Raw genomic sequence first — 27919 nt, forward strand, 5'->3', positions numbered from 1 at the left:
ATATATAATATTTATATAATTTAAACATGTTAAACACTAAATACATTTCAAATTAAACACATTAAAATTTAAACATACTAAATATTAAAGACAATAAAATCTAAACATATTAAAAGACATAAATATATTTTAATTTTTTTTATTTAATTAATATATGATCAGATTTACGGATTGATTTAAATTGTACACTTTTAAAATCGTTATTTAAACTAATTACTAAAGAGAATCATTAGTTTAGTTTGAATTGAATCCGATTACTTATTGCTTCCAAAATCAATTTAATTAATTCGATTTGAATTTAAAGGGTTAATCAGATACCCCACTCGTGCTCACCCTCGGATGAAAGTGAGAGGTGTGATACTAGAAAGGGATGGAATAATGTTGAAGCGCGTGCAGTACATCAGCGCAGACTGTATTTAAGCATAACTATAAATACCATAATCTACACGACAATGGTATTAGACCAACTACCTTCCGTTGCTTTCTTCTACTTCATTTACTCCAACCAACTTGCCTCAATCCCTAACCCAATTCCTTCAATTCAAAACCCTAGTACTTTCATGGCTTCTTCTATTTCTTCTTCTATCAATATCTCCTCGTATTCCTCCACACCACCACTTTTCCACCCAAGGTAAACTACTTCCGACTCTACTCATTTTGCGTCCCTCTCTTGGCGTCCTTTTGACTTGTTTTTTTATGTCTAATGTAGTGCTTCTGCATCCCAACCCTTCAAATTGTTCAAGGGATTACGCCGTACAAATGGACATGCATTAGATTTCGTGTTTCTCCGACTCTCCTCTAAATTCCCCTCTACTCACTCTGCTATTTCTAGAATTGAAGCTGCAGGGGGAGAACTGCATTCTAATCGGCTAGGCTCTGATGCTGCCACAAAGGTTGAATCAGTTGCGAGAATCAATCGGTTTTCCGATGAAGACGATGAATTTGATCTTGACACTCCCACGCAAGGTTTTGCTTCCATCCCGGAGGCCATTCAAGACATTCGAAACGGAAAGGTTCCTATTTTTCTCTCTGTCCTCCCATTCAATTTAGTTTAACTTAGGTTATTCACTCACACTAGTGCTTCAGATGGTAGTTGTTGTAGATGACGAAGACAGAGAAAATGAAGGAGATTTAATCATGGCAGCAGAGTTAGTAACACCTGAGGCCATGGCTTTTATTGTTAAGCATGGAACCGGCATAGTTTGCATTAGCATGAAAGAGGAAGATCTTGAGAGACTGGATCTTCCACTCATGGTAAACAGTAAGGACAATGATGAAAAACTGCGCACAGCGTTCACTGTGACAGTGGTATGTACAGTTAGTACCTGCATCTAGGGTTAAGTACCATTTTGAGAGGCAGACAATTTTTTTTGTTCTCAACCTTTTTGTATACAAAATCGCCACCAAGGTTGAAACCAAGATTTAAAATAGTTTAATTTACTTAAATATTCAAATTTTAGATAAAATTACTTCTAACACAAAAAATTATATATAAAAAAAACAAGAGAAAAAGAGTCTTTTTACTCCTGCGAAGGGGAAGGGGAAGGGGAAGGGGAAGGGGAAGCTGTCCATGATCTGCTTTTGTTTCCGCCATCAGAAAAATCAACTTCAGAAAGCATTGTTGCTATGCTGCACTTGTATAATATATTTGATTCACCAATAATTTGGTTTATGTTTGATTCGTTGCATTTAGTAGTATTTTTTGTTTCTAATATTTTACAGACATTTGATTATCATTAGCAAGAAGGATATATTATTATCACATCAACAATTATTGTGTTCTGATGGGAATTGTTTTGACTGTAATTTAAGAGCATATTTATGTAATATGCTACTTTTGAACCGTTTACATTGCATTTGTAGGATGCTAAACATGGTACCACAACAGGGGTGTCAGCTCGTGATCGAGCAACAACAGTCTTGGCCCTTGCATCTAGTGATTCTAAACCAAGTGATTTCAATCGTCCAGGCCATATTTTTCCACTAAAATACAGGGAAGGTGGTGTGTTGAAGAGAGCAGGACACACAGAAGCTTCAGTTGATCTTGCCATGCTTGCTGGTTTGAATCCAGTAGCAGTACTATGTGAAATTGTTGACGAGGATGGTTCCATGGCACGATTGCCTAAGCTTTGCCAGTTTGCAGAACGCACAAATTTGAAAATTGTATCTATTGCTGACTTGATTAGGTATGTTTTTGTATTTTAGGATACTATTAGCCAATTATAAGGTTTGCTTGATATTTATATTGGATTAAGTTGGTCTGCTAGATGAATTTTTCCATATACAATAACAAGAATTTTATCCTACTAGTTTTGGATTAGCTACATGAACCATTTAACTCTCATAGTATCTGGTCATAACATTAAAAAACTATATACACTACTAAAATTTCAATCCAGTTTGTTTGTACTCCATCTATAAAATGAAAAATTCATATACCACTAAGAAAATTTCAATCCAGTTTGTTTGTACTCCATTTAATTTTCCGCCTTCAATCCATCAAATGAGATACTTTTAAAATGAACTGTTTGAATTTTTTTCATTTTTGTTTCTTTTGGCCTTTTTGTTCTTTACCTGTATTTTATAAGAAATATTAGGTGGCCAATATTTTTTATTATTTTTTATTTTTTCCATATATCTGAGTTAATACTAACAAATTCCTTATATTTGATTGTTTGGATATTTATTGTTGTTTATTTTTGTTACACTGCATGACTGCAAGGATATTAACACTAATTTGTCTGGCAGATATAGAAGGAAGAGAGATAAATTAGTAGAACATGCTGGTGCTGCTGTTATACCAACAATGTGGGGACCATTTAATGCTTGCTGTTATAGATCACTTATAGATGGCGTGGAGCATATTGCAATGGTTAAGGTAAGTTATATACAGATGTACTAATTACTAAACAGACAGAAAAAAATGTGAGCATGCAAAGCATATTTTAGATCTTGAAAATGTCCATAAAGTCTCAAATAGAATTTCCATTCAAAAACTTCGTGATATTTTAATGTGGTCAAAACATAATGTTAAAAAGATAAAAAAAAATATATTTTTCATGCATGATAAAGTACTTTTCTTAAAAAATAGAGTATTTTTATTTAATTTAAAACTTATTTAAATACGTCTTTTATGAAGAGTACTTTTATTAAAAAAAACAAAAACAAAAAGCTTTAAATATTTGAAAACTCTTCTTAAAAAATCTATCTAAATGTGAAATAATTTGTCTCTTAAGAAAAAATCTTTTTAAAAAAAATAAAAAAAAGTATTTTTTCAAAAGTCATTATAACTGACCCAAAGATTTATTAGAATTCTTGAAATCTATCATGTTAGATTTTAGCTTGATTCAATGGTTTTGCTTTATCTATTTTATTATCTTGACTGTTTTACAGGGTGACATTGGAGATGGACAAGATGTTCTCGTGAGAGTACATTCAGAGTGTCTTACGGGAGATATATTTGGATCTGCAAGATGTGACTGTGGGAGCCAGCTTGCTATTGCAATGCAGCAGATTGAGGCTGCTGGTAGAGGTGTATTGGTGTATCTTCGTGGACACGAGGGAAGGGGGATTGGATTGGGTCATAAGCTTCGCGCTTATAACCTTCAGGATGATGGACGGGACACCGTAGAAGCCAATGAAGAGTTGGGATTGCCTGTTGACTCAAGAGAGTATGGAATTGGTGCACAGGTAGTTTTACTAGATTACTGAATGATTGGAATATTGAATGTCTTAAATACTTTTGAATTATAATATTTGAAGGTCAGCAGCAGCTATTCATCCTATTATTATCCTGAGCAACATAGAGTTTCAGATGTTTTTACTTCATTGAATTGAGTAAAATAATTTGAGAATGTGCTTGCAGATACTGAGGGACTTGGGTGTTCGTTCAATGAAGCTGATGACAAACAATCCAGCAAAATATGTTGGGCTCAAAGGTTATGGTTTGACAATTTCTGGAAGGATTCCTTTGGTAGCACTTATTACAAAGGAAAACAGGAGATATTTGGAGACAAAGCGTGTAAAAATGGGTCATGTTTATGGACTAAAATCCAACAGCGAACTGAATCCAGACAGGGGCAATGGTAAACCTGGTGTTGATGATTCTAAGGGTGCTACTAGCCAATAGCCCTCTCTTTCCGTGCCGGCTGCACAAGTGGAAGAGGAGAGTGTAAATTTGTGTTTTTGCAGACGGACCTAAAGAGAGATAGATCACTGGAATCATGAATCTATCTCTGATTCAAAATTTTCCAGCTAGTTGGTTGATTTTTTCCTTGAGTGTTCTCTACTATATTAGGTTTGCTCAAACAGTTTTTGCTAAAGTATAGCACCATGTAGCATGTAGCATGTATAATAGATTTAGGCATTGCTTGGACAATTTTGCCTTTGTGGTTGTATATAGAGGTTTTTAATGTTTGGCAAAATACTTCAGATGACGTATAAAGTTGTCGAGCTACAATTAAGAAAAAAAATTGATTAATATTATTGGTTTTGTTAATATTTTATATTGAACACCTTGCACTTATTAGTTAATTTTTTTAAAGCTGATAAATATTTAGATGTTGGGTATAAATAAGTTTTCTGTATAATTGGCCAGAAGTCCTCTATATGAAGATATGTTAAATTGAAATTTTTTGGCTCCAAGAAAAATATGTGATCGTGGCTTTGACAAATTGGAAAAATAGAAAAGAGATGGAGGAAGAGAAAATTATTTGATAATGTTTCGTTTTGGCAAGGAACCAGGTTGGACAGCATCATTTTGGATTATAGTATATCATAGGCTCTCCTCAAGCTCTGCTGTGAGCCAGTGTATGATTTCACCAACAGGACCAACCTAGCATATACTTTTAATTAAACATTTTACTGCAGGCCTGGCCTGCAACTTTTGGCACTAAAATAAAAGAAAACATTTATATGCAAGACAACATTAGGTGTCATGTAAGGGCAAATCTGAAACTCTGAGCTAATAAACACAGAACTAGTACCCTCAACAAATAACGGAGTGTACATTTGAAAATTTAAAGTTTTAAACTGTCAAATCTCTTTTCTTTCAATTAACAAAATTTAATTATTCAAGTAATTGTCTTTTGCTTTTCCGCAGTTCAATTTATCTTTTCCTACATTTATCTAATGATAAGTTTCCGTTCAACGGCTAGCAGAAATAGAGACATTTCGCTTTATGAAACGACGTGGTCCCTCTGACCCCCTCTGGCCCTCTCTACGTTTCGTGAGACCAACAATTCCGTAGCCACTCCGTATGTGTCGCCGAAACTAAATAAATAAATAAATAATCAAAATTCGCATTCCCATCACCTGGAAAATATTTCAATCTCCCCAATCCCCATCTTTATTCTTCATTTTAATTAATTTTCTATATCTACTTTCGACCGTTACGACTTTCTTTAACTAAAATCCATCCAACGGTTCAGAATTCGTGAACTTTCTGACCACACGTAGGGTCCAGATTCAAAGACAGCTGTACCAGCTTGCTCTCTCAGCTTTCACACTACTCCGCGTGGCGTGTGCTACGCTTCAAGCATCAAGCTAAGGCAACTCTACCGTTTGATTCACCCTTGATCATCAACCAAACGAATCAACGGCTCACAAATGATGATGCACCACGCACCGCGTCCCCACTACGCGGTTACACACTTAAGCTTCTATAAATAGCCCTCAAACCCTCTCACGAAATTCACCACTGTCACATTCTCACTACTACAAACTAAAACTCTTTATTCAATTGAAGTCTCTCTTTCTTTCTCTAAAATCTTTTGCAATAGCTCTCTCTAGAATCTCTCATTCTACGATGGCAAGCTCCATGGCTGCGTTAATGCTAGTAGCTGCATTGTTAGTTAGCTCCGTCGTGGCTCAATCTCCGGCATCTTCTCCGACTAAGACGCCTGTAGCACCTTCTCCGAGGAAGACTTTGCCGGTTCCATCAGTTTCTCCTTCTGCAAATTCTCCACTGTCATCTCCTCCTTCTCCCATCGGAGGCGGCCAATCTCCTTCACCCTCCGCCGGTATCAGCTCTCCTCCATCTTCTTCTCCGTCCCCCTCTGGCTCGCCGTCCAGCTCTCCTTCCGATATCACTCCCTCATCCATCTCCGGTTCTCCATCTGAAGCTCCTAGTCCTTCTGGAAACCCTGGAAGTGGCGCCGCCGAATTGAACAGATTCACCGCCGCTGGATTTGCTGCCGCCGTAGTTGTAGCTGGGGCGTTATTGATGTAGAGCGATTTGCACCGAGAGTTATATTTATTTTTTATATTATTAATTATTTAGTACCATGAAAATTTACATGTATGGTGGACTCTTTGTACTTCATTTTTTTGGATGCTCTTTTCGGCGGTGTGAGACGATTCATTAATTTGATTATTTTTGTGTATTCTACATTTCTACTTACTCTGATGAATGATACACTTTTATTATTGTTACCATTCCCATTGATCTCCTTTTGCAATTATTTTAGTGTGCTATTGTGGCGAACCACATGCCAATGAACTTGATGCTATTCTTTTTGTATTTGCTTTATCTTTTTTTATCTCCGGAGTGAAAAATTGATAGACAACAAATCATAGGACAGCTTGTGTTTGTTCTCCTCCATCTCTTTTCCTTTCGGTCCCTCTCCAATTGTACGATAAAACAGATGCATTATTTTGATGTTAGGTTGCAATCCAAAACCCTACCTAAAGGCACACATCACATGTGAAAAACCCAACTGAAAGTTGACGAGTGAGACGGGGCACAAACTTGAGTTAGTGTCTTAGTGACATTTTTTTTTTCAGTCAAAAGAAGATTCCATTGCAACATAGGAAGGACTGTGTTGTTGTTGTTCTAATTATAAAAAAAAAGGGACTGTGTTGTTTAACATGTTTTGTGCCTTTAACATGGACAATGACCATTCTAACATTCATTTTGATTTGTATAGTGGTGGACGGTGGATGCGCATCATTATATAGCTTTTCTTTTCATAAATAAAGTTTGTTTAACCACGAAATAAAGCATAGTCTTAAAGTGTGGGATCATCTGTGTTACTTTATAAAAGATATAGTATGTACCCTATTTTTCATCCCAATACCAAAATGAACTAAATAAATTCAACCAGATTCTTCATCGGGAGAGATCGTGAATTTCCAAAAATTGGATGGAAAACCCAATAACATAGTAATCAGAGCAGAAAATGTGAATGGGAAAAAGTAGGCAGGTGGTCGTTGAGGCTGGCTTTGATGACATTCCAGCTGCTTTAATTTAAGTTTTCCAGGGTGTCAGACATATAAGTCACATAACTTAAGAAGATTCTTAAATTGAAAAAGGCTAAATAACCATCCGAATTTATTATTTTTATTTATCAAATTAAAAATAATAAATTTTGATATTTCTAAAATTTTTTATTAAATAAATTTTAAATAACCATAAAAAAACATTAGTATAAAATATGAAATGTATTATATGTAGAAGTATTTTTATGAATTAAATTAAACAATAAAATTTAGATGAGTGAAAATGATGAAAATAATTTTTTTTGTTGATATTAGATTTAATTAACAAAAAAACTTATATATAATATTACAAGTAAAATACTAAAATATAATATAAATTTTACTATTTTTAACGTATAACAGTTTACAATCTCACTTAAATAAAATTCTTTACTTACATTTTAAATTATAGTTCCTTCGTTTTAAAATGATTCTTTAAATATAGGATTAACCCTTGCATGAGATGAATTTAACCTATTGATTTATTATTAAATTATGTGTGTTGTGAATCATGAATTCCTAAATTTTGTTAACTTGATCATTAGTTAGAATCTAGTGTAACCGTAATCATTCATTATATAGCACTTGTTTATAACTAAAATATAGCACATGATATCTTTTATTTATAACTGAAACAATTATTTTCTTTCTAAAATTAAAGAGCTTTTTCAACTTTTTTTTCTTTTCATTTTATATTATCAAATAAAAAAATAGTTCACCTTTATATAATGATGCAAAATATAAAAAGATGGAAAACAAATTACAATTTCACGGCAAAAGGAAGTTACCGCGAAGAAGGATCGCATGTACATTTATACAGTAATATATAGTGTAAAAGAAACAATGACGTGCACGAAAATAATTATGCTGGCTCAATTTTGTTCAGCTTCTTTCTTCACAATCTTATCAATTACGGGTTCAACAAATGATTCCAAATCATCAAGGTCGTTCTTGACTTTTTCAACCTGTATAATTTCATTCAACCAGTAATTTAATTAATATAAGCAAAGAAGGATTAAAAACAAGCATCAGTGACATAGAATTGGTCAAAGTACGTGATCAATTAATTAATAGTAGCCGTGTAGTAATAATTTTATGCCTATATGAATTCAGCACCAATATTTGAGCACACTCAAGGAAAAAAAAAAGGTACGGTTTAAAGTTTCAAATATTATTATTTTTAATTAGTATTTAATTAGTAATAATTTATTTTTATATTTATAAAAATTATATATATAAAAAATATATAATTTGTACTTATATTTATAAAAATTTTATACACATAAATTAATATAATTTGTATTCATATATATATTTTAAAATTTGCATACAAAAATTACTAAAATTTATTTATTAAAGACAATTTAATATTTGTGTTGATCAAATAATGACAAAAAATATTAAATATTATTAGTTTTAAATAATTCTCTTAGTAATATACTATTTATACTATTAAGAGATTAATATTGTATTTTATAAAACATAAAATATTATAAATAAAAATATACCGTGAAATTTCATAGAATGCAAGTATAACATACCCTAAAAAATGAGACTCGCTTTTCATTGCTGTAGAATTGTATATTTAATGGTAATATAATATAAGGTACCTTGTGTATGAACTGTTGTGCTAGTTGAGCATCATGAGCAATCTGTTCTGATGCATGTTCCACAAACACAGCTACCTTCTTTAGATTAGCATCCTCTGGAAGCATCTCTGCCACATCTTCTGATACTTTCTCTGCTACTGTTGCCACCTTTTCCACTACACTTGCCACCGCTTCAACCTCCTCCGCCACAATCTCTGCCTCCCCTGAATAATGCATCCACATGTTACATATAAATACATAAGCTGAGTGTAGCTTGTTTAATATTCATATCCAGTGTGTATATATGAAGTTACCTTCTATTCTCTCTAGTTTTCCCCAGTAAATTTTCCAGAAAGGTAGCAAGAGACCAAGTACTGAGCCCAATAACCATCTTAGCCTGCATGGTCATGGATACTTTAATATTCATATATCAATTCAATGAGCATGTTGTGTCGTCTCAAATTAGCACATGCAACATCTATTTGATTTAGTTTAATTCATACCAGTGGGGGAAGGAGAGGAATATAGAAGGGACCCGTGGTTCAACCTTGACATCCGTTGATCTATTATAAGCACATGTTAAAACCACGTTTCGGTATATGTAAATTCAATATTATTCATATTGGAAAATAATAACAACATAATTGTGGATAGAGTTATCTATAAATACCCATTTGAAAGATTAGTGCTTGTTTTGCTGTTAGTGTTGGTGCTAAAGAATTGTAGGGCAGGACTCATCCAATAACTGCTTTGAACCCTTGCCGGTGACACAATTACATTGCTTCTCTGTAGTCCATCGTAGCTTGATTGAAATCTTCTTGAACGTACTGCATCAACAACACTTCTTAAGGTTATCCATGACCCTCTTCTTGACATATTGGATAGATTATTTTCAATTATTTCTTCAGAACCACTGTGAACCGATAGAAAAAAGATGGATCCTTGTCAGAGTTACTTTATAGTTTCGGGTAACCAATCAATGACCAATTTAGCTTATATAGGTTCAATTTTCCATTGGCATTTTACGTGTGGGATTGGTTGCACTAGGAAGATGTCCAAAAATAATAATGCAAAATTAGGAGTACAATCTGAAGGGAAGTAATAGGGGGTGGCATGTGAAGTATGAATTTGGTTACTAAGGCTAAAAGCACAAGTTAGATGCCTTAGAAAGGGTAACGTACGCCAAGTGTTGGTTATGTTATGTCATGTATTTTCCTTGTAAGTAATAATAACCTTGTCCTTGTGGCTTTGAAGGCAAAGCTATCTCCTTGTGTGTTCTCCTTCACTCTTGTCAACTAATTAAGTTGCTTTGCTGTTGATAGTTGTTATTATCTTAGGATCGTTCATTTGTTCATTTGCTTCGCTATTTAGTTTTGGGAGTATATTTTGGTCTAAACTAGAGCAAATAGAAATGTTGTTGTTCGATTCTGGATTAGCTTAGGTAATAGAGGAATAAGAACAAAATGCCCTTCTTTGTGAAACTAGACGGATTAATTTTTATTTTTGGGTGAGTATATTTTGTGATTTATAGTGAATAATTAGTTAGTATTAATATTTTTAATAGTATAAAATTATATTTAATAGTATAAAATTACACATTTTTTTAACAGTTAAATATTAGTTAAATTTTAACAAAAAGTGTTGAATTTTATTTTTTTTTAAATATAATAAAAATAATATACCCCGGCGGCCACCCCACGTAACTGTGAATGACTTAGATCTGAAAGGTGAGTGGAGTATATTCCTTGACTAACCATTTTTCCCATTTGAACGTAATAAATAACTAATCATGAGGACATTATTTAACCTTGACTTCGTTGCCTGCAATGAATGAAAGGTGCCATAATGCTACCGCCATATGGAAATTGCAAGGGAAAAAAAATCCATTATGAAGCTTCCTTTTTGTCGAAATGGGCTGGTTCGGGAAGCGGAAACACGGGCCCAGGCCCAACTACAGCGCCATGAGTCGCTATCAAAGAAAATAGTCAAAGAAGCTACGCGTATTGAAAGATAACAGGAAGATTAATTGGCATTGGCATGTTGTTTACTTCCATTCTGAGATGGGGATGCATCACAGGAAGCTTTTTTCAAGGCAGGATGCCTGCAGTGACCAGTGTTACAATGAAGACCCTTCTTGTTTGGGAAGATCGGATTGCAACGACTGCATCAAATGCTCGTCCACCCTGAATCCTCCACCACCACACAGCAACCGTCACATCCCCACCTTCTTGATCATCATAGTTCCCGTCGTATGCGCCGCCCTCTTTGCCCTCTTCTGCTACGTCATCTACGCCAAGTTCTACTCCCCCAGGAGCAGGTCAAGGACCACGTTCTTCTCGTTATCGTTTCCGTTACGGCTACAACAAGGACAGGAACGGAACGGCGACGACTTTCTGGATGACGGAGAAGGCGCCACTACGGTGGACCACCCTATCTGGTACATCCGTACAGCGGGTCTGAACAAAACCATCATCGAGGCCATCACGGTTCTGAAGTACAAGAAAGGCGAAGGGTTGGTTGAAGGAACAGAGTGCTCTGTTTGCTTGAGCGACTTTGAAGAAGACGACACCCTCAGGCTGTTACCCAAATGCAACCACGCTTTCCATCTCCCTTGTATTGACACGTGGCTCGCATCTCACACCAACTGTCCCATGTGTAGGGCTCCCATTGTTACCAACCCCAGAGCTTCTAGGCTTCCCTCCATGGACCACCCTGCTACTCTTGTTGTTGATTCCACTCCTCTCCAGATTCGTGGAGACGCTGCAACAACGGAAGAAAACAGTGGCAGTGAGATTGTGGAGAGGAATGGATCAGAGGAACAAGTTGAAGCTGATGTTGAAGTTGCAACAAGGAACGTGCAGCCAAGGAGATCGGTGTCTTTGGATTCTTCTTCTGCTGCCAAGATCAGCGCTGCTCTTGTTGCTGCTACTACTACTACTGTTGCATCAGTGCAAGAATCTAAAGGGAATTCAAAGAGGATTGCTGCTTCTGCAAAAGGTAGTAGTTCATCATCTTCTTCTTCTTCTTCGAGTGCGCCTAGTTCAATGAAGAGATCACGCTCCTTCAGTGGGAAACACGTGCTATCCTGGTACGGCCGCAACCACAACCAGAACCAGAAGAAGACGAATCCTCCAGTCAGAAGCTTTTGATCTTGAAATGATCATAAGTGTTTGTGAGTTATGGCGGTTAACAACCCAGCACGCAAGAGTATCGAGGTCATGATCAAGTGTAATACACAATTACAGTCACAATTCACAAACAATGAGTTTTGTGCCTTCTGTATGTATGTAAGTTATGGTTTTATGCAGATTTAGTAAATAAAAATATTAACCATGAAGCAAGAACTTGATTACATTGTAATTAGCAGCAGAAGTGCCTATTTGGTTATTCTTTTTCAATTAAAAAGTACCATGGTCCTGACATGAGCCAAAGTCGGAAAGATACAATTGCTCCTACTTCATGTTTTTCATTATCATATATCAGTTGAATGGTGCTAATGTCTCTCACAAATCGCAATAAATACAAAACTCATTCCGCATCTATATTTAGCTCAGTAATTTATCGATGAGCCGTGTAAGTGTAAGTTCTTAACTTCTTATTACCGGGACAAAGAAGACATTCTCCGAAGGGATATATACAAGTACGTGACTAAAAGAGAGAAAAACAATTGCTACTTGCTAGGCTACTTTGTTTTACAATCTTCTCATGTTCACACTTCAGAAAAGCCTAACAGGATCCAAGGCCCACTATAGTAGGCTTAAATTTGTCAAACTCAATTTCTAAAGGACCATAAATTATGTGACTTTTTGCTCAGCGCTCTGATGATACCCTGAAACTTGCTCTGAATTAAGCTGCTCATTTCAAATATTGAAATGTCAAGTATATTTAATTTGCTAAGGTGACATGATATTTGTGCTAATATTTTCCAAGTTGTATTAACCTTATATTTTTTCTTGAGTGGTTAAGTGGCTTTAATTGCATTGACTAATAATTGGGCCTGTAGATTGTTAACTTGAGAGAGAGTCTTTGGTACTAATAAATGTAGGAACCAAAAGAGTGGGAAAGAAAAGTAATGTTCAAAGTTGTGTTGAGAGTTGAAAGAATGACGATGGAGAAGCCGTGGCTGGTAACAATGTTTGCAGCACTAGTTATGCTTCAAGCATTCGGCATCATCAGTGGATGTTTCTTGGAAGAGAAGGCAGCGCTTCTCGAGTTCAAGTCTACTTATTTCAATGCTTCTGTTCTGCCTTCCTGGGTGGAAGATGATCCAAATTGCTGTGGATAGGAGCGTGTCACCTGTGATTCCACCTCCGGATGCATCATCCATCTCGATCTTCATTGGGTACAAACAGATATGCAGACCATAACATAAATAGCCTCAACTGGTCCTTGTTCCAAACCTTCAAGGAACCCAGAACACTTGATTTGTCCACTAATTGTATTCATGGCTTCATTTGGAATGGAGGTAACACTCTCAATCACCATTGTAATTAGTTAGCAGTTCTTTCATTAACTGATACTTACTTGTGAAGCAAACTTCCTACAGATTACAGAACCAACTCAAGATTGAACAAGTTGGAGAAACTAGATCTTAGTAACAATTTTTTCATCAACCTGAGCATAATGGAGCCATTGAGCATTCTCACATCCCTCAGGAATTTAAATCTTGCTGGAAATAATATTAGTGGAACCTTCCCTACTTTTCTCAATTTAAAATCTAGTGTTTTTAGTTCGTTGTTGGTTATGAAATCAAACATTGATCAAATTCTTTTTCTTCAAGATTTCATGAGTCTAACAGCATTAGAGACGTTAGATCTCTCGCACAATTCTGTCAACATCAGCATAATGGAATCCTTGAGTGCTCTTACATCCCTCAAGAATTTATTTCTTGCTGAAAATAAATTGGTTGGGCCGTTGCCAACTAAAGGTATGTATCTATGTGTAAGTGTACTTATTTTCTCTATGAAATTTTGATGGATTGCAACATTTAATTTGTTCAGAATTATCACTTCTACGAAACTTGGAGCTGTTGGATTTTGGTAACAATGCACTTAGCAGCCCTTTGACAACTCATGGTGTGTGTACATGTCATGCCCTTTCGCTTATTGCCGGCATCAACGTCTGTTTAAAGCTTTGCTGCAACTCTTTCAGATGCCAAGGCTTTTCTGAAATTAAAGAAGCTGAAGATGCTCAACTTAGGAAGCAATGGATTTGACAAGGGAGTATTAAAAACTCCTTCATTGGTCTCCCAGCTCTCAAATCTTTGCACCTATCTGATAATCAAAATCTCAAAGGTAAGCAAGGTTTGACTAACACTTAACACATGATTCAACCTTGTATCCTCGTTCTTATGAGAGACCAAATTATTTACTACTCGTCCAACAGCTTACTAGTTCTATTGAGTATTACTAATAAATAATTTCTATCTTTGGGTTTCTTCAATAGTTTATTAAGTATTTATACTAGAGTGTGATGATATCTTTGTTAATTTTTCAGGTCTCAACGAATCTTTCTCAATTGAAGGTGAGCAAACATATCATTTTCTGAAAGTATCATGCATGTATTCATTTTGTAGCATGCTGCTGTAACATTCTTTTGAATCCAGGATTATGCAAGATGAAGCAACTTCAAGAGCTGGACCTCTCTAGCAAGTATATTACAGGAACATTAGATATATGCCTTGCCAATTTGACCTTTCTTCGAGCTCTTGATGTTTCACACAATTCTTGAACTGGGAACATACCAACATTTTTGTTTGCTCGACTTCATCCTTAGAGTATCTTTCCCTTTCAAATAACAACTTTGAGAGCTTATTCTCATTAAGCTTGTTGGCCAACCATTCAAAGCTTAAGATATTAGAATTAGGAAAAATGGATACACAAATATTTCATGTAGAAACTGAAAATCCAACCTGGATCCCTTCGTTTCAGTTGTAATATTTAGATATATCCCATTGTCGAATAAACCTACCTACAAAAATTATTCCTAGCTGCCTTTTATATCAACATGGCTTAACTTTCATTGATATCTCACACAACAATTTAGTTGGTATGTTTCCTAATTGGTTGCTAGTGATAATCCAAAACTTGAATCTGTTTTGTTAAGTGGCAACTCTTTCGGTGGATCTTTCGAACTACCCTTTGATCTAAATCATCGCCTTTATCAACTAGATATGTAAGACCTGAAAGAGCCTAGCAGCGAAAACGACACAAATGTCCAACACAAGAACAATATGGAAGTACTCACAACACAATATGGCAGCAACTATAACAAGCAAATATAGCAAGTAAAGTAATAACAAGAACACACCAAGATTTTAACGTGGAAAAACCCCCTCAATGTGAGAGGTAAAAATCACGGGTCATCCAGACCAATGAAATAGCTCCACTATAATCAAATGAGGTACAAGAGAGTCTCAAACAAAGCACAAAAACGTGTATATAACCAGCCAAAACATCAAAGCACCAAAGCTCACAAATAAGAAGCAAGATGAAATATACCCAAAAAAATAGAGCTGCTGTCGAAGCCAATTTCTCCCTCTGCAGACCTTTAATTAAAATCTTCACCGTTCAGAATGAAGAACAAGATGTGAAAAATTTACAGTCCAAATTTTATGTCGATCCAACGGTGAAAGAATGAGAAACTACCATTCAAAGATTGCTGCTCTGTGTAAAAACGGGAAACCTAATTTCTCTCTTGCAAAGTAAATTTCTCCCATTGAAAATCTCCAATCAACATCTTCACCAACCAGAATGAAGAACAAGATGATAGAAATATGCAGTTTAAATTTCACGCCGATCCAACGGTGAACAACTGAGAAACTATCATTTGAAGTTTACTGCTTTGGGCAAAAACAGGAATTCTATTTTTTCCTCTTCTCTCTCACTTGGTGGCTATACTCTCTACCTCACAAAAGACCTAAAAAATCTGAATTAGAGTTGTGACACTAGGATGCAAGAATACACCCCCAAAATGTTGGGCTTGGGCCTCACAAAGGAGAGAAAAAACCCAACAAATCTCCCCCTTCTCGACTAGGTGGAGGCCCTCGCAATTCCGGCGATCAAACAACATGTTTCAAACTTTTCTCTTGACAATGCTTTTGTCATCATATCAGCACCATTGTCATCAGTGTGAACTTTCTCAAGTTTCAACAACTTAGAATCTAACACATCTCGTATGCAGTGATACCTAACATCAATATGTTTAGATCTTGGATGAAAAGTAGAATTCTTGGCAAGATAAATAGCACTTTGGCTATCACACAATAACACATAATGGTCTTGCTTGAAACCAAGTGATGCAAGAAACTTCTTCATCCACAACAACTCTTTACATGCTTCAATTGCTGTAATAAACTCTGCCTCTGTGGTAGAAAGTGCAACGCACTTTTGTAGCCTTGACTGCCATGAAATAGCTCCCCTTGCAAAATTGACCAAATAACCTGAAGTAGACTTTCGAGAATCAATATCTCCTACCATGTCTGCATCAGTAAAGCCAACTAGCAAAGGTTTCTCATCATCAAAACTCAAACTCAAGTTAGTTGTATCTTTGAGATATCTCATAATCCATTTAACAGCATTCCAATGTTCTTTACCTGGATTAGAGAGAAATGACTCATAGTACCAACCGCATGAGCAATGTCTGGTCTAGTACACACCATAGCATACATCAAGCTTCCAACAGCTGAGGCATAAGAAATTTCATCCATTGCTTGTTTCTCCTCATCAGTGATTGGACACTGCTTGGTGCTCAACTTAAAATGAGGAGCAAAAGAACTAGCAACACATTTGGCATCATTCATGCCAAACCTTTGAAGCACCTTCTTTATGTACTTCTCCTGTGACAAATAAAGCTTCTTGGAATCTCTATAACGAGTAATAGTCATGCCCAAAATCTGTTTGGCAGGACCCAAGTCCTTCACAGAAAAGAACTTGCTCAACTGTTTCTTCAACTCATTAATCCTCAAAGCATTCTTGCCCACAATAAAAATATCATCCACATAAAGCAAAAGAATGATAAAATCATCATCAGAAAATTTTTGCACAAATACACAATAATCTGAAGTTGTCTTACGGTAACCATGCTTCCCCATAACAGATTCAAACTTCTTGTACCACTGTCTTGGAGCTTGCTTTAACCCATAAAGACTCTTCTTAAGCTTGCACAAAAAATCTTCCTTTCCTTTAACAACAAAGCCCTCTGGTTGCTCCATGTAGATCTCTTTATCTAAATCACCATAAAGAAAAGCTGTCTTCACATCCATTTGCTCAATCTCCAAATCAAGAGACGCTGCTAGTCCAAGCACAGCACGAATGGATGACATCCTCACAACAGGAGAAAAAATCTCCTCATAATCAACACCTTTTCTCTGGCTAAAACCTCTAACAACCAATCTAGCCTTATACCGAGGCTTAGAATTACGTTCTTCATTCTTGATTCTGAATACCCATTTGTTCTTCAAAACTCGTATACCCTTTGGTAGCTTCACTAACTCATAGGTATCATTCTCAAGCAAGGACTTCATTTCTTCTTGCATGGCTTCAAGCCATTGAGCTTTGCTTTCATCCTTAACAGCCTCTCCAAAGCATTCAGGTTCTCCCCCATTAGTCAACAAAATAAACTCATGTGGAGAATACCTTGACGAAGGCTTCCTCTCTCTTGTAGACCTTCTGAGTGCATTTGCAAGAATTTCCAAAGCTGGTTCTTCATCTTGATCATCATCACCAACTTCATCAAGTATCGGATCAACTGTTCCATCTTCACCTGCACTCATGCTCATTATTTTGAACTTCAACTCTACCATCTTCTACCATAGGCATAGAGGGAGTAATATCCAAGTCAGAAAAATCATCACTAGGCTGAACCATTGGCTTCTCTGCATGATCAACATCCTTCAATGTTCGGTCTTCAACAAAGACAATATCTCTACTTCGAATCACCTTCTTGCTAACAGGATCATAAAACCTATAACCAAACTCATCCATGCCATAGCCAATAAAAATACACTATCTAGTCTTTACATCAATCTTAGATCTCTCATCTTTGGAAATATGAACAAAAGCTTTACATCCAAAGACTCTTAAATGATCATAAGAAACATCTTTACCTAACCATACCTTCTCTGGCACTTCAAATTGCAAGGGAACACATGGTGTCCGGTTCAAGACATGAACAACAGTGCTCAAAGCTTCACCCCAAAAGGATTTTGCCAATCCAGACTGTGACAATAAGCACCTAACTCTTTCAACCAATGTTCTGTTCATCCTTTCAGCTAAGCCATTCAACTGAGGAGTCTTCGGAGGAGTCTTCTGATGTCTTATACCATGTTCTTTACAATAAGCATCAAATGGACCTGAGTACTCACCACCATTGTAAGTACGAATGCATTTCAACTTCTTTCCAGTTTTTCTTTCAACAGAAGCTTGAAATTGCTTGAACACATTCAAAACTTGATCTTTGGTCTTCAAAGTGTAAACCCATAATTTCCTAGAATAGTCATCAATAAAGGTTGCAAAATAGATAGACCCTCCAAGTGTTCTTATCTTCATCGGCCCACATACATCAGAATGCACCAAGTCAAGTATCTCTGACTTCCTTGAAGGTGGATGGCTCTTAAAAGAAACCCTATTTTGTTTTCCAGCAAAACAATGGTTGCACTTTTGCAAAGCAACCTTACAACTAGATAAAAGATTCCTCTTGGATAACATATTCATACCTTTCTCACTCATATGACATAATCTCTTATGCCATAAATCAGTTTCATCAACAAACTCAGCAATATTAACAACATCTTTCACAATCTTTGCTTGAGTTAAATAAAGAGTAGAGTGCCGTGTACCTCTAGCAACAACAATGGAACCCTTGGTGAGCTTCTAGCTATCACGAGAGAATGAGCTATCCAAGTCTTCATCACACAACTTACCAACAGAAAGTAAGTTCAACCGAATATCTAGAACATGCTTCACACGCTTCAAAGTCAACTTGGTACCGTTGGAGGTTTCTAAGCAAACCTGTCCAACACCGGCACATTTTGCAACACCTTGATGAGTCATTTTCACATCACCAAAATCACCAGGAGTATATGATGTAAGCAAATCCCTCCTAGATGTAACATGAATAGAAGCACCACTATCAATCACCCAACTAGTGCTATTATCAACAAGGTTAACAGATTCAAACTCCTCAACAACAAGAAAATCATCATGAGTTACATTAACCTTGTCTTCCTTGCTACCATCATCTTTATTTGTGCTCTTGTCTTTACTTGCCTTGGCTTTCTCTTTCTTTAGCTTCCAACAAAATTTCTTCACATGTCCTTTTTGACCACAATGATGACACTCAATATTCTTATACTTTTCTCGAGACTTGCTTCTACTTTGATCTCTACCATTAGGACCTCGACTTTTGTTTCTCCCCCTAGACTCAGAAACAAGAACATCTGAATGTGTAGTCGATATACCTTGTGACTTTCTTCTCATCTCTTCATTCAAAACACTACTCTTGGCAAGATCCATAGAGATTACACCATCAGGAGTAGAATTAGACAATGACATTCTGAGAATTTTTCACGAGTTTGGTAAGGAGCCAAGAAGTAACAATCCTTGAACCTCTTCATCAAACTTGATACCCATGGAAGATAACTGATTCATAATTTCTTGGAAATTATTCAAGTGATCTGTCATTGATGTCCCATCTGTATATTTCAAAGCCAACAACTGTTTGATCAAAAACATCTTGGTATTCCCAGTTTTTCGAGCATACAACTGTTCAAGCTTAATCCAAAGAGTCCAAGCATGTGTCTCTCCAATAATATGGTTCAACACATTATCGTCAATTCACTGCCTAATATATCCACAGACTTGTCTATGCAACAAAGTCCAATCATCATCAGATTTATCATTAGGCTTCTCTGTACCAAAAACTGGTTGATGAAAATTTTTGACATAAAGCAAATCTTCCATCTTTGACTTCCACAAATCATAATTAGGACCATTAAGAGTGATCATCCTACTAGTATTAGTATTAGCTTCCATTGTTCACAGAATCACAAGCCCAGAAAAATACCAACAAGCTCTGATACCAGTATGAAAGAGACTAGCAGCGAAAACGACACAAATGTCCAACACAAGAACAATATGAAAGCACTCACAACACAATATGGCAGCAACTATAATAAGCAAATATAGCAAGTAAAGCAATAACAATAATACACCAAGATTTTAACGTGGAAAACCCCCTCAATGTGAGAGGTAAAAATCACGGGTCGCCCAGACCAATGAAATAGTTCCACTATAATCAAATGAGGTACAAGAGAGTCTCAAACAAAGCACAAACACGTGCATATAACCAGCCAAAACATCAAAGCACCAAAGCTCACAAATAAGAAGCAAGAAGATGAAATATACCCAAAAAATAGAGCTACTGTCGAAGCCAATTTCTCCTTCTTCAGACTTCCAATTAAAATCTTTACCGTTCAGAATGAAGAACAAGATGTGAAAAATCTATAGTTCAAATTTCACATTGATCCAACGGTAAAAGAATGAGAAACTGCCGTTCAAATATTGCTGCTCTGTGTAAAAACGGAAAACCTAATTTCTCTCTTGCAAAGTCAATTTCTCCCACCGCAAATCTCCAATCAACATCTCCACCGACTAGAATGAAGAACAAGATGATCGAAACATGCAGTTTAAATTTCACGCCAATTCAACGGTGAACAACTGAGAAACTGCCATTTGAAATTTACTGCTTTAGACAAAAATGAAAATTCTGTTTTTTTCCTCTTTTTTCTCACTTGGTGGCTATACTCTCTACCTCTCAAAAGACCTCAAAAATATGAATTAGGGTTGTGACACTAGGGTACAAGAATATACCCCCAAAATATTGGACTTAAACCTCACAAAGGAGAGAAAAAACCCAACAAAACCTATCAAACAACCATATCCAAGGTGAGCTCCCCAACAGCATTGGATTCATTCTCCCAAATTTAACATATTTTAATTTCTCAAGCAACTCGTTCAATGGTCATATCCCTGCATCAATGGGAGAGATGTCAAACTTGCTAATTTGGACCTGACCTCCAACAATTTTTCAGGAGAAGTACCAATGCAAATTCTTCTCAGATGCACCTCGTTATGGCCTCTCTGCTTATGAAATAACAACTTGCAGGGTCAAATATTTTCTACACCCATGACCAATAATCACTTACCCTTCCAAGTTGGATTGGCAAACTTGGGTTGTCCATCTTAAGTTTATCCGGGAACAACTTTGAAGGTGAAATGATAAAAGAACTGTGCCAGCTTGTTAACCTTGGTTATTTAGATTTATCTCACAACAAGTAACAAAGGGAATCCGAATCTTTCGTGGATTAAAAGTAACAGAGGTAACAGAACACCACCACCTCTTATACCTCCAGTTCCCTTGAATGGCATTGAGGAAAATGATTCTGCAATGGATCTCACTTCCTTCTGTTGGACTTTTTCTGTGTCCTATATCATGGTCATAATAATTTTAGTGATGATACTTTGGATCAATCCTCACTGGAGGAGAGCTTGGTTTTATTTTGTGGAACATTGCCGCCTCAGATGTTTTGGTCAATTTCTTCAACTCAATTTCTAAGTGTCAAATAAATTACTCAAGAATCTTAGACATAATTACTTCTGTTATTTGTAAACTAAGATATATGATGGTTTGTACAATGTCATGAATAAAGTCTCGGTTAATTTAGTCAGTCTTACATCAGCTTTTATTATTTCACTGAATATTCTTTGTTAAGTTTTCATTCTTATCTGCTCAACTGTGCAAGTCAATTCAATTATGGTGGCTGCATTCAGTATTGACACCTGTCAGACACAACCTATTGACCGAATAGTAGTAGAAAAAATACAAAACTGGAAGAAAGAGCTTATAGAGATGATATACATAACTTCATTTTCTCTTTTTGGTGTTAATCATCACTTTCTCTACTACTTCCCAAGTCTTCAATGGCTTCAACCACTCCTGATGCTAGCCAAAACCAAGAATCCACCAAGAACAGCATCATATTCAGAAGCGTGAAAACACTAGCTGAATCACCTGAACTCACCTCAGTCCCATCCTCATACACATTTGCCACCAACCCAGATGATGAATTAGTAACTGACCCTGATGATGATGATCCAATCCCTGTCATAGACTACTCCTTATTGTTCACTGGCACACCTGATCAGAGAGCCAAGACCATCCATGACTTAGGCAGAGCTTGTGAGGAGTGGGGTTTCTTCATGGTGATCAATCACTCCGTGCCAAAGAGCCTCATGGAGAAAATGGTGGATCAAGTCTTTGCTTTCTTTAATCTTAAAGAGGAAGACAAGCAAGAGTATGCAGGTAACAAGAATGTGACGGATCCAATAAGGTATGGTACCAGCTTCAACGCTTCAATGGACAGAGTCAAGTTCTGGAGAGATTTCATTAAAATCATAGTGCACCCTGAATTTCACTCACCAGACAAACCACCTGCTTTCAGGTGAGCTTTTACCTCATTCTTTACTTTTTCTTGTAAACTCTTAAACACTCTGAAACATGTGTTGTATTATTGAAGGGACACGTGTGAAGAGTACTGCCGAAAAACCAGGGAACTGGGAAGAGAGCTACTCAAAGGAATATCAGAAAGCTTGGGACTGGAAGCAGATTACATAGATAGAACAATGAACCTTGATCATGGTTTGCAAATCATAGCAGCAAATCTTTACTCACCTTGTCCTCAGCCAGATCTTGCAATGGGAATGCCCCCACATTCTGATCATGGCTTATTGAACCTCCTCATTCAGAATGGAGTTTGTGGCCTTCAAGTTCTTCACAACAAGAAGTGGATCAATGTTAGTTCTGCTCCAAATCGCTTCTTGGTCCTTGTGTCTGATCACCTTGAGGTACCAACACAACACAACCCTACTTGTTTTGTATCTAAGAATAACAGACACATCAATAAGATTGGTATATCATCAAAATTAAACTCAAAAAAAATTAACGTATCTGTTAATATCTTGATATAATGCTAGTAATCTCTGAAGATTCTTTGTGTGTTGTTATAATAGATTTTGAGCAATGGAAAGTATAAAAGTGTGGTGCATCGAGCAGTCGTGAGCAACAAAGCCACGAGAATTTCGCTGGCAACAGTGATTGCACCATCCTTGGACACAGTGGTGGAGCCAGCTTCAGAGCTTACAGATAATCAAACCAATCCAGCAGCATATGTTGGGATGAAACACAAAGATTATATGGAACTTCAGCGAACCAACCATCTTTATGGGAAGTCTGTGTTAAACCAAGTTAAAATCTAAACTTTAATAAATTACTACCTAAAAGTAAGTATTTGGCTCAAGTTAAAAGCATGTAAAATAGGCCATATAACATGAGCAAAAGCAAGTAGTATCACATCATACACTATGATTTATGAGTTGTGTGAATTTCTATGATTCATGAATGTCATCTGCATGCTATAAATGCAACCTCAAATTGGAGCCACATTAGTTTCATGAACCATACCACATTAATCTCGAATTGTTCCGTATAACGTGCAGTATCTTGAGGCAAAGTTGCACTTAACTTGCTCAGCAATCAATCATATGTAAACGTATTATCTTTTCTGCTCTGTTCTCCGCTTTTTCTGTGTACCAAAGCAGCTACTTTAAGATCTTAAGATCTACGCTTTATTATGACAAGTCGTCAAAGACACCTTTCAGCTTCATAAATTAAAACCGCTCATTAACTAATAAGATAGGATCCATTGTATTCTTCATCATTTCATAGGGATATTAGTGTTATTACCTCCATGGCTATTAGCAAACCACGTTTAGATATATGCAGCAGTTCCCAAAAACATAATAATAGACATCGTTGGTTACACTCTTATATTCTCTCCATCTTCATCCTCTTCACCATTATCACCCTCTTCTTTCTCCTCCACACACCCTTCTACTCCCTTCAAACTCCACCACCACCATTATCATGGAGTGTAATGCACCAGTTGCAAAGTTATTCCATCTTCAACACCACTTCCTCCACAACCACCATCAAATCTATGGTCCACAAGCTTCGTACTTCAGTCACGTTTCTTCCACTCAAGGATCTTCGTTACTCCAATGCAGCACTTGTAGGCCACACATGGTTCTTGAGCTCCATGTATGATACACACCAAGAAGGTGAAGTCCAATACCAAAAGTTCCCATCAGAATCATCACATGGTAGGGTTCTATGCCTGAAAGGACGTGACACCCATGATGGTTCCTGGAACTACTATGCTCTGGCATGGCCTGAAGCTTTGCCTTACAACACCACGTTCATGAAAGGTTTAACCTTTGTGTCATATAATCATTACAACTATGATAACTTGTGGCATGGTTTAACTGCTATGCTCCCATTTGTGGCTTGGCACAAGATGAATAATTGTTCAAGATTTCCATCAAGGTGGGTTTTGTATCATAGGGGTGAGTTAAGGTTCAACATGGGCCTATGGTTAGGGACCATGATGGAGGCTACATTTGATGGGACACAAAAGATTGAAAGATTTGATGGGCCTGGGCCTGGGCCTGTTTGTTTTGAGGAGGCTGTGGTTATGAGGCACAATGAGGGTGGCATGTCAAGGGAGAGGAGAATGGAGGTGTATGATTTGATGAGGTTTAAGGCTAGGATTTATTGTAACATGAGCAGTCTCAATGATAGAACAAGTGTTGAACTCAATGATATTGGAATGACATTGCTTTTGAGGACAGGACCAAGATCTTTTAAGAATGATTCAGTTGTGGCTGAAATCTTTAAGAAAGAGTGTGATAAGGTGGAAGGTTGCCGTTTTAGGATTGCTTATTCCAATAATCTTACCTTTTGTGAGCAGGTATATATGTAGTTTATTAATGTCAATAATGATAGGTCTTCAGTACTTGCTTAAGTATTTGTATGTATGATAATGCAGGTGAAATTGATGAGTATGACAGATATGTTGATATCCCCACATGGAGCTCAACTAACGAACATGTTCCTGATGGAAAGAAACAGCAGTGTGATGGAATTCTTCCCAAAAGGGTGGCTGAAACTAGCAGGTGTAGGGCAATACGTTTACCAGTGGATAGCAAGCTGGTCAGGGATGAAGCATGAGGGAAGTTGGAGGGACACCATTGGAGATCACTGTCCTTACCCTGAGCATGATTCAAGATGCATGCCTTTTTTCAAGAATGCTAGAATTGGATATGATCACAAACATTTTGCACACTGGTCTAGACGTGTTTTGGCTGATATCAGAACAAGAAAGATTCATCAAGCTTCAATCATCAACACCACCATCTTACCACCACCAACTACTACTTCTGTTCGTTCTTCTTGTTTACTAAACAAATACTAAATACTTCATCTATCACTCTATATATATGGTACTTTTTTTTAAGGGATGATGCAAACAATTGCCTACAATTGCAATAGGATCCTGGCATCTACAAAGCTTTACAGATCCCACATTATTATGGCAGAGTTGAAATTAGCTCCAAATAAAGCATCTACCTGCTTTTGAAACTTGTCATTACTACTGCACAAGTGCATAAATTAAAGCCGCCCAACTCACCACAATTTTATGGTTCTTGCAGAAATAGCTCAACCTTTGGGACCACTACTCAACATCACATATTCCATTCCAACTCAGTAACCTATAAGCCTTCACCCATCATTACTTTTACATAAAGATATTTTTATGTAAAAATAATAATTAAAAATTATTGAATAATTTTATATACTTAACTAATTAAATTATTTAATATACTGGGTATTCACATTCCAATTATTATTTTCACATGACAAAAAATTTAAAAAAATTGTAGTAATTAAAAAAAAGATATCAGGAGCCATCAAAAATTATTGTTTTTAGTTATTATATAATCAATAACTCAATTTTTTAGTTTAGTAATGACAAAAATAATAAATCCTAATTGCTAACATTTTTCGTAATTAAATTCTAGATATAATAATAATAATAATAATAATAATAATAATAATAATAATAATGGCTTTGATAGAATCTTTGAGAGTATACAAAAGCTAAATAATAGTAGCTAGTAAATGGATGAGGGAGCCAAATAATAAAACTTTACAGGGTGTAGAAAATGGATAATTGTTTGGGATGGGCCATGATGACCTACTCATACATGCATGCATGCATGTTTACCATGATATTGTGCTTGGCACTTAATTGGCAGAGGCATGTGGGGAGAAGCCTTCACCTTCGACCCTACGTGCCACAACCCACACCACACTAGTAATTCCTTTTTCCTATAAAAATGCTAATACTATTTATCTTCATGATTGTTCGGAAGCAACCCAACCATAATATATATATATGTTACGGACCGCCGAGTTTAGCCCACTAGCTGGCGGGTCGGGATACCATCTCTGACCCAAGCCCAAGACACTCCTCACTAAAAAGAGTCCGACGGGTCGGGTCTTAGAACATCCGACCCAGGACATACTCGACTTACCATCTGTACGGTCCAGAACATTGGTCGGACCGATACCTTCGGATAATGATCCAAAACCCCGACCCGGATCCAGAACGACCTGTTCTTCCCACGTGGATTACGACAGTTCATGAAAGTTTCTTAGACAGTGTGCTAGGTCATTCTTAAGACTCACCTCACACAGTATAAAAAGGGAGAGGTCAGTTCTCCTCCCAAAATACGTAACGTTCTTACCCAATTTAGCTACCACATCGTAGTGTCCTTGCAGGTGGTCACCCCCCATGCTTTACACTACCTTCGACGTCTCCAACTTACATCTCTATCCTCGCTCCACGTCAGCTCAGGATCTCGCCCATTTCCCTACTCATCACCACCCGACCCGTCAAGTATCCAAAATCATCAGATAACGAACAATATATATATATATATATATACTTTTTTAGTCATTTTCTTATTCAATTTAAATATCCTCCTTGGTGGTCGAGCTTATTGCCTTCCTCACACATGACAATAATTTCATCGCCCATGCATTGCATACAGTGCATAATTTACGTATTGTATGATATATATATATATACCAATTACCATGCCCAATAATTTTTTATGTGCACTTGCTAAAATAATTGTTTCTTTTTTTCAGTAAGAAATACTACACTCTTTCCTAACATCATTATTGTATTTATCTATGAATCATCTTACTAAAAATTAGAGTATGTAAGCCAAAAAATAATGAATTTTACTAGTGACAATCACACGTACTATGGCAATAACTTGTACAGGACCCATATGTATGGTGCGTGACCATAAGCTTATCGTCGTCCATCAAATTGAATCTAAGGTCTTTTTGACATTATTTTCGATTTGATAGTGCTGTATATATGTGGAGTTTAATTATTTCAAATTAGAACACTCCATTAATTTTCTTTTTATATCAAGGAAAGCAATATAGACATCATGGGACCCAAAATAAACCATCATTAGATGGGGATTTGACCAAAGGAAAGTTCAATATATCCCTTTTTTGTCCGGCATTCAACGCCATTAGCCCACAAATTAAAATATATGGTTCATAACACAAGATAATACACTTCAATCAATTGCACATCCACCTTTTTGTTTGTTCTCATCTCATTATATTTAATGAAATGGATAAGAATAGCGATTGCATTCATATGTTACTATTCTTGATATTCGGTCTTAATTTCACGTATTGAGTTACAATATTTCAGGTATATATTAACATTTTAGTGTTAAATATAAACACATTTTGTTAGTAATTTATTTACTTTGATGTTATTTTTCTAAAAAGTATACTAATATGTGAATATGATAAAATAAATATTTATTGGACATACACTAGTTTAATAAAAAGTAAAGATAAATCAGAATGTTAAGGGGACAAAGTGAAACGGAAAAGAATTCAATAACAGAAAGACACGTTGCAATTGAATTGAATTTAATTTTTTTAACCTTTGGTTTGATATGACAACCACAAAAACAGAACGGTTTTGTTATCCCAAAATGACAAGGTTGGATGTTTCCTTTTGTTGACGTTTTCACACATTTTTTATCCGTGTGTAATCACTCTTATATAGTTGGTAA

The 27919-nt window shown here is 36.3% G+C and overlaps 7 protein-coding genes across 10 annotated transcripts; 6 read left to right on the forward strand and 1 right to left on the reverse strand.

Moving 5' to 3' along the window:
- Positions 1 to 463: 463 nt before the first annotated feature.
- Positions 464 to 4449, forward strand: LOC130967906 (bifunctional riboflavin biosynthesis protein RIBA 1, chloroplastic-like). Of its 4 annotated transcripts, none has more exons than XM_057892950.1 (7): positions 464 to 631; positions 710 to 1013; positions 1087 to 1308; positions 1864 to 2186; positions 2749 to 2878; positions 3394 to 3690; positions 3866 to 4449. In XM_057892950.1, the coding sequence occupies exons 1-7, from the start codon at positions 561 to 563 to the stop codon at positions 4127 to 4129; spliced, it is 1611 nt and encodes a 536-aa protein (XP_057748933.1). In that variant the 5' UTR covers positions 464 to 560; the 3' UTR covers positions 4130 to 4449. The 4 variants fall into 4 exon arrangements, with proteins under 4 accessions (XP_057748933.1, XP_057748934.1, XP_057748936.1 ...); XM_057892951.1 differs by having other exon boundaries at positions 1087 to 1254; XM_057892952.1 differs by having other exon boundaries at positions 474 to 631; positions 833 to 1013.
- A 1251-nt stretch (positions 4450 to 5700) lies between these two features.
- On the forward strand, positions 5701 to 6435 carry LOC130967511 (classical arabinogalactan protein 5-like). The gene has a single exon (XM_057892400.1). The coding sequence runs from the start codon at positions 5807 to 5809 to the stop codon at positions 6227 to 6229; it is 423 nt and encodes a 140-aa protein (XP_057748383.1). The 5' UTR covers positions 5701 to 5806; the 3' UTR covers positions 6230 to 6435.
- A 1547-nt stretch (positions 6436 to 7982) lies between these two features.
- LOC130970235 (uncharacterized) lies at positions 7983 to 9967 on the reverse strand. The gene is made up of 5 exons (XM_057896247.1): positions 9517 to 9967; positions 9350 to 9409; positions 9161 to 9243; positions 8868 to 9070; positions 7983 to 8222 (listed from the first exon to the last, which is right to left on the reverse strand). Exons 1-5 carry the CDS (start codon positions 9720 to 9722, stop codon positions 8130 to 8132), a joined length of 645 nt encoding a protein of 214 aa, XP_057752230.1. The 5' UTR covers positions 9723 to 9967; the 3' UTR covers positions 7983 to 8129.
- A 927-nt stretch (positions 9968 to 10894) lies between these two features.
- Positions 10895 to 12206, forward strand: LOC130969283 (E3 ubiquitin-protein ligase RING1-like). Its single transcript, XM_057894941.1, has one exon. It carries the CDS (start codon positions 10907 to 10909, stop codon positions 11993 to 11995), a length of 1089 nt encoding a protein of 362 aa, XP_057750924.1. The 5' UTR covers positions 10895 to 10906; the 3' UTR covers positions 11996 to 12206.
- Positions 12207 to 12520: 314 nt separating this feature from the next.
- Positions 12521 to 14950, forward strand: LOC130969285 (receptor-like protein 56). Its single transcript, XM_057894942.1, has 6 exons — positions 12521 to 13311; positions 13393 to 13773; positions 13847 to 13921; positions 13998 to 14140; positions 14343 to 14369; positions 14452 to 14950. The coding sequence occupies exons 1-6, from the start codon at positions 13161 to 13163 to the stop codon at positions 14464 to 14466; spliced, it is 792 nt and encodes a 263-aa protein (XP_057750925.1). The 5' UTR covers positions 12521 to 13160; the 3' UTR covers positions 14467 to 14950.
- Positions 14951 to 21766: 6816 nt separating this feature from the next.
- Positions 21767 to 23345, forward strand: LOC130966491 (2-oxoglutarate-dependent dioxygenase 19-like). Its single transcript, XM_057891302.1, has 3 exons — positions 21767 to 22347; positions 22423 to 22750; positions 22916 to 23345. Exons 1-3 carry the CDS (start codon positions 21827 to 21829, stop codon positions 23159 to 23161), a joined length of 1095 nt encoding a protein of 364 aa, XP_057747285.1. The 5' UTR covers positions 21767 to 21826; the 3' UTR covers positions 23162 to 23345.
- A 222-nt stretch (positions 23346 to 23567) lies between these two features.
- On the forward strand, positions 23568 to 25508 carry LOC130966490 (uncharacterized). The gene is made up of 2 exons (XM_057891301.1): positions 23568 to 24711; positions 24790 to 25508. Exons 1-2 carry the CDS (start codon positions 23653 to 23655, stop codon positions 25213 to 25215), a joined length of 1485 nt encoding a protein of 494 aa, XP_057747284.1. The 5' UTR covers positions 23568 to 23652; the 3' UTR covers positions 25216 to 25508.
- The last annotated feature ends 2411 nt before the right edge of the window (positions 25509 to 27919 follow it).

The sequence above is a fragment of the Arachis stenosperma genome, chromosome 3, assembly GCF_014773155.1.
Source record: "Arachis stenosperma cultivar V10309 chromosome 3, arast.V10309.gnm1.PFL2, whole genome shotgun sequence".
Taxonomy (NCBI): Eukaryota; Viridiplantae; Streptophyta; class Magnoliopsida; order Fabales; family Fabaceae; genus Arachis; species Arachis stenosperma.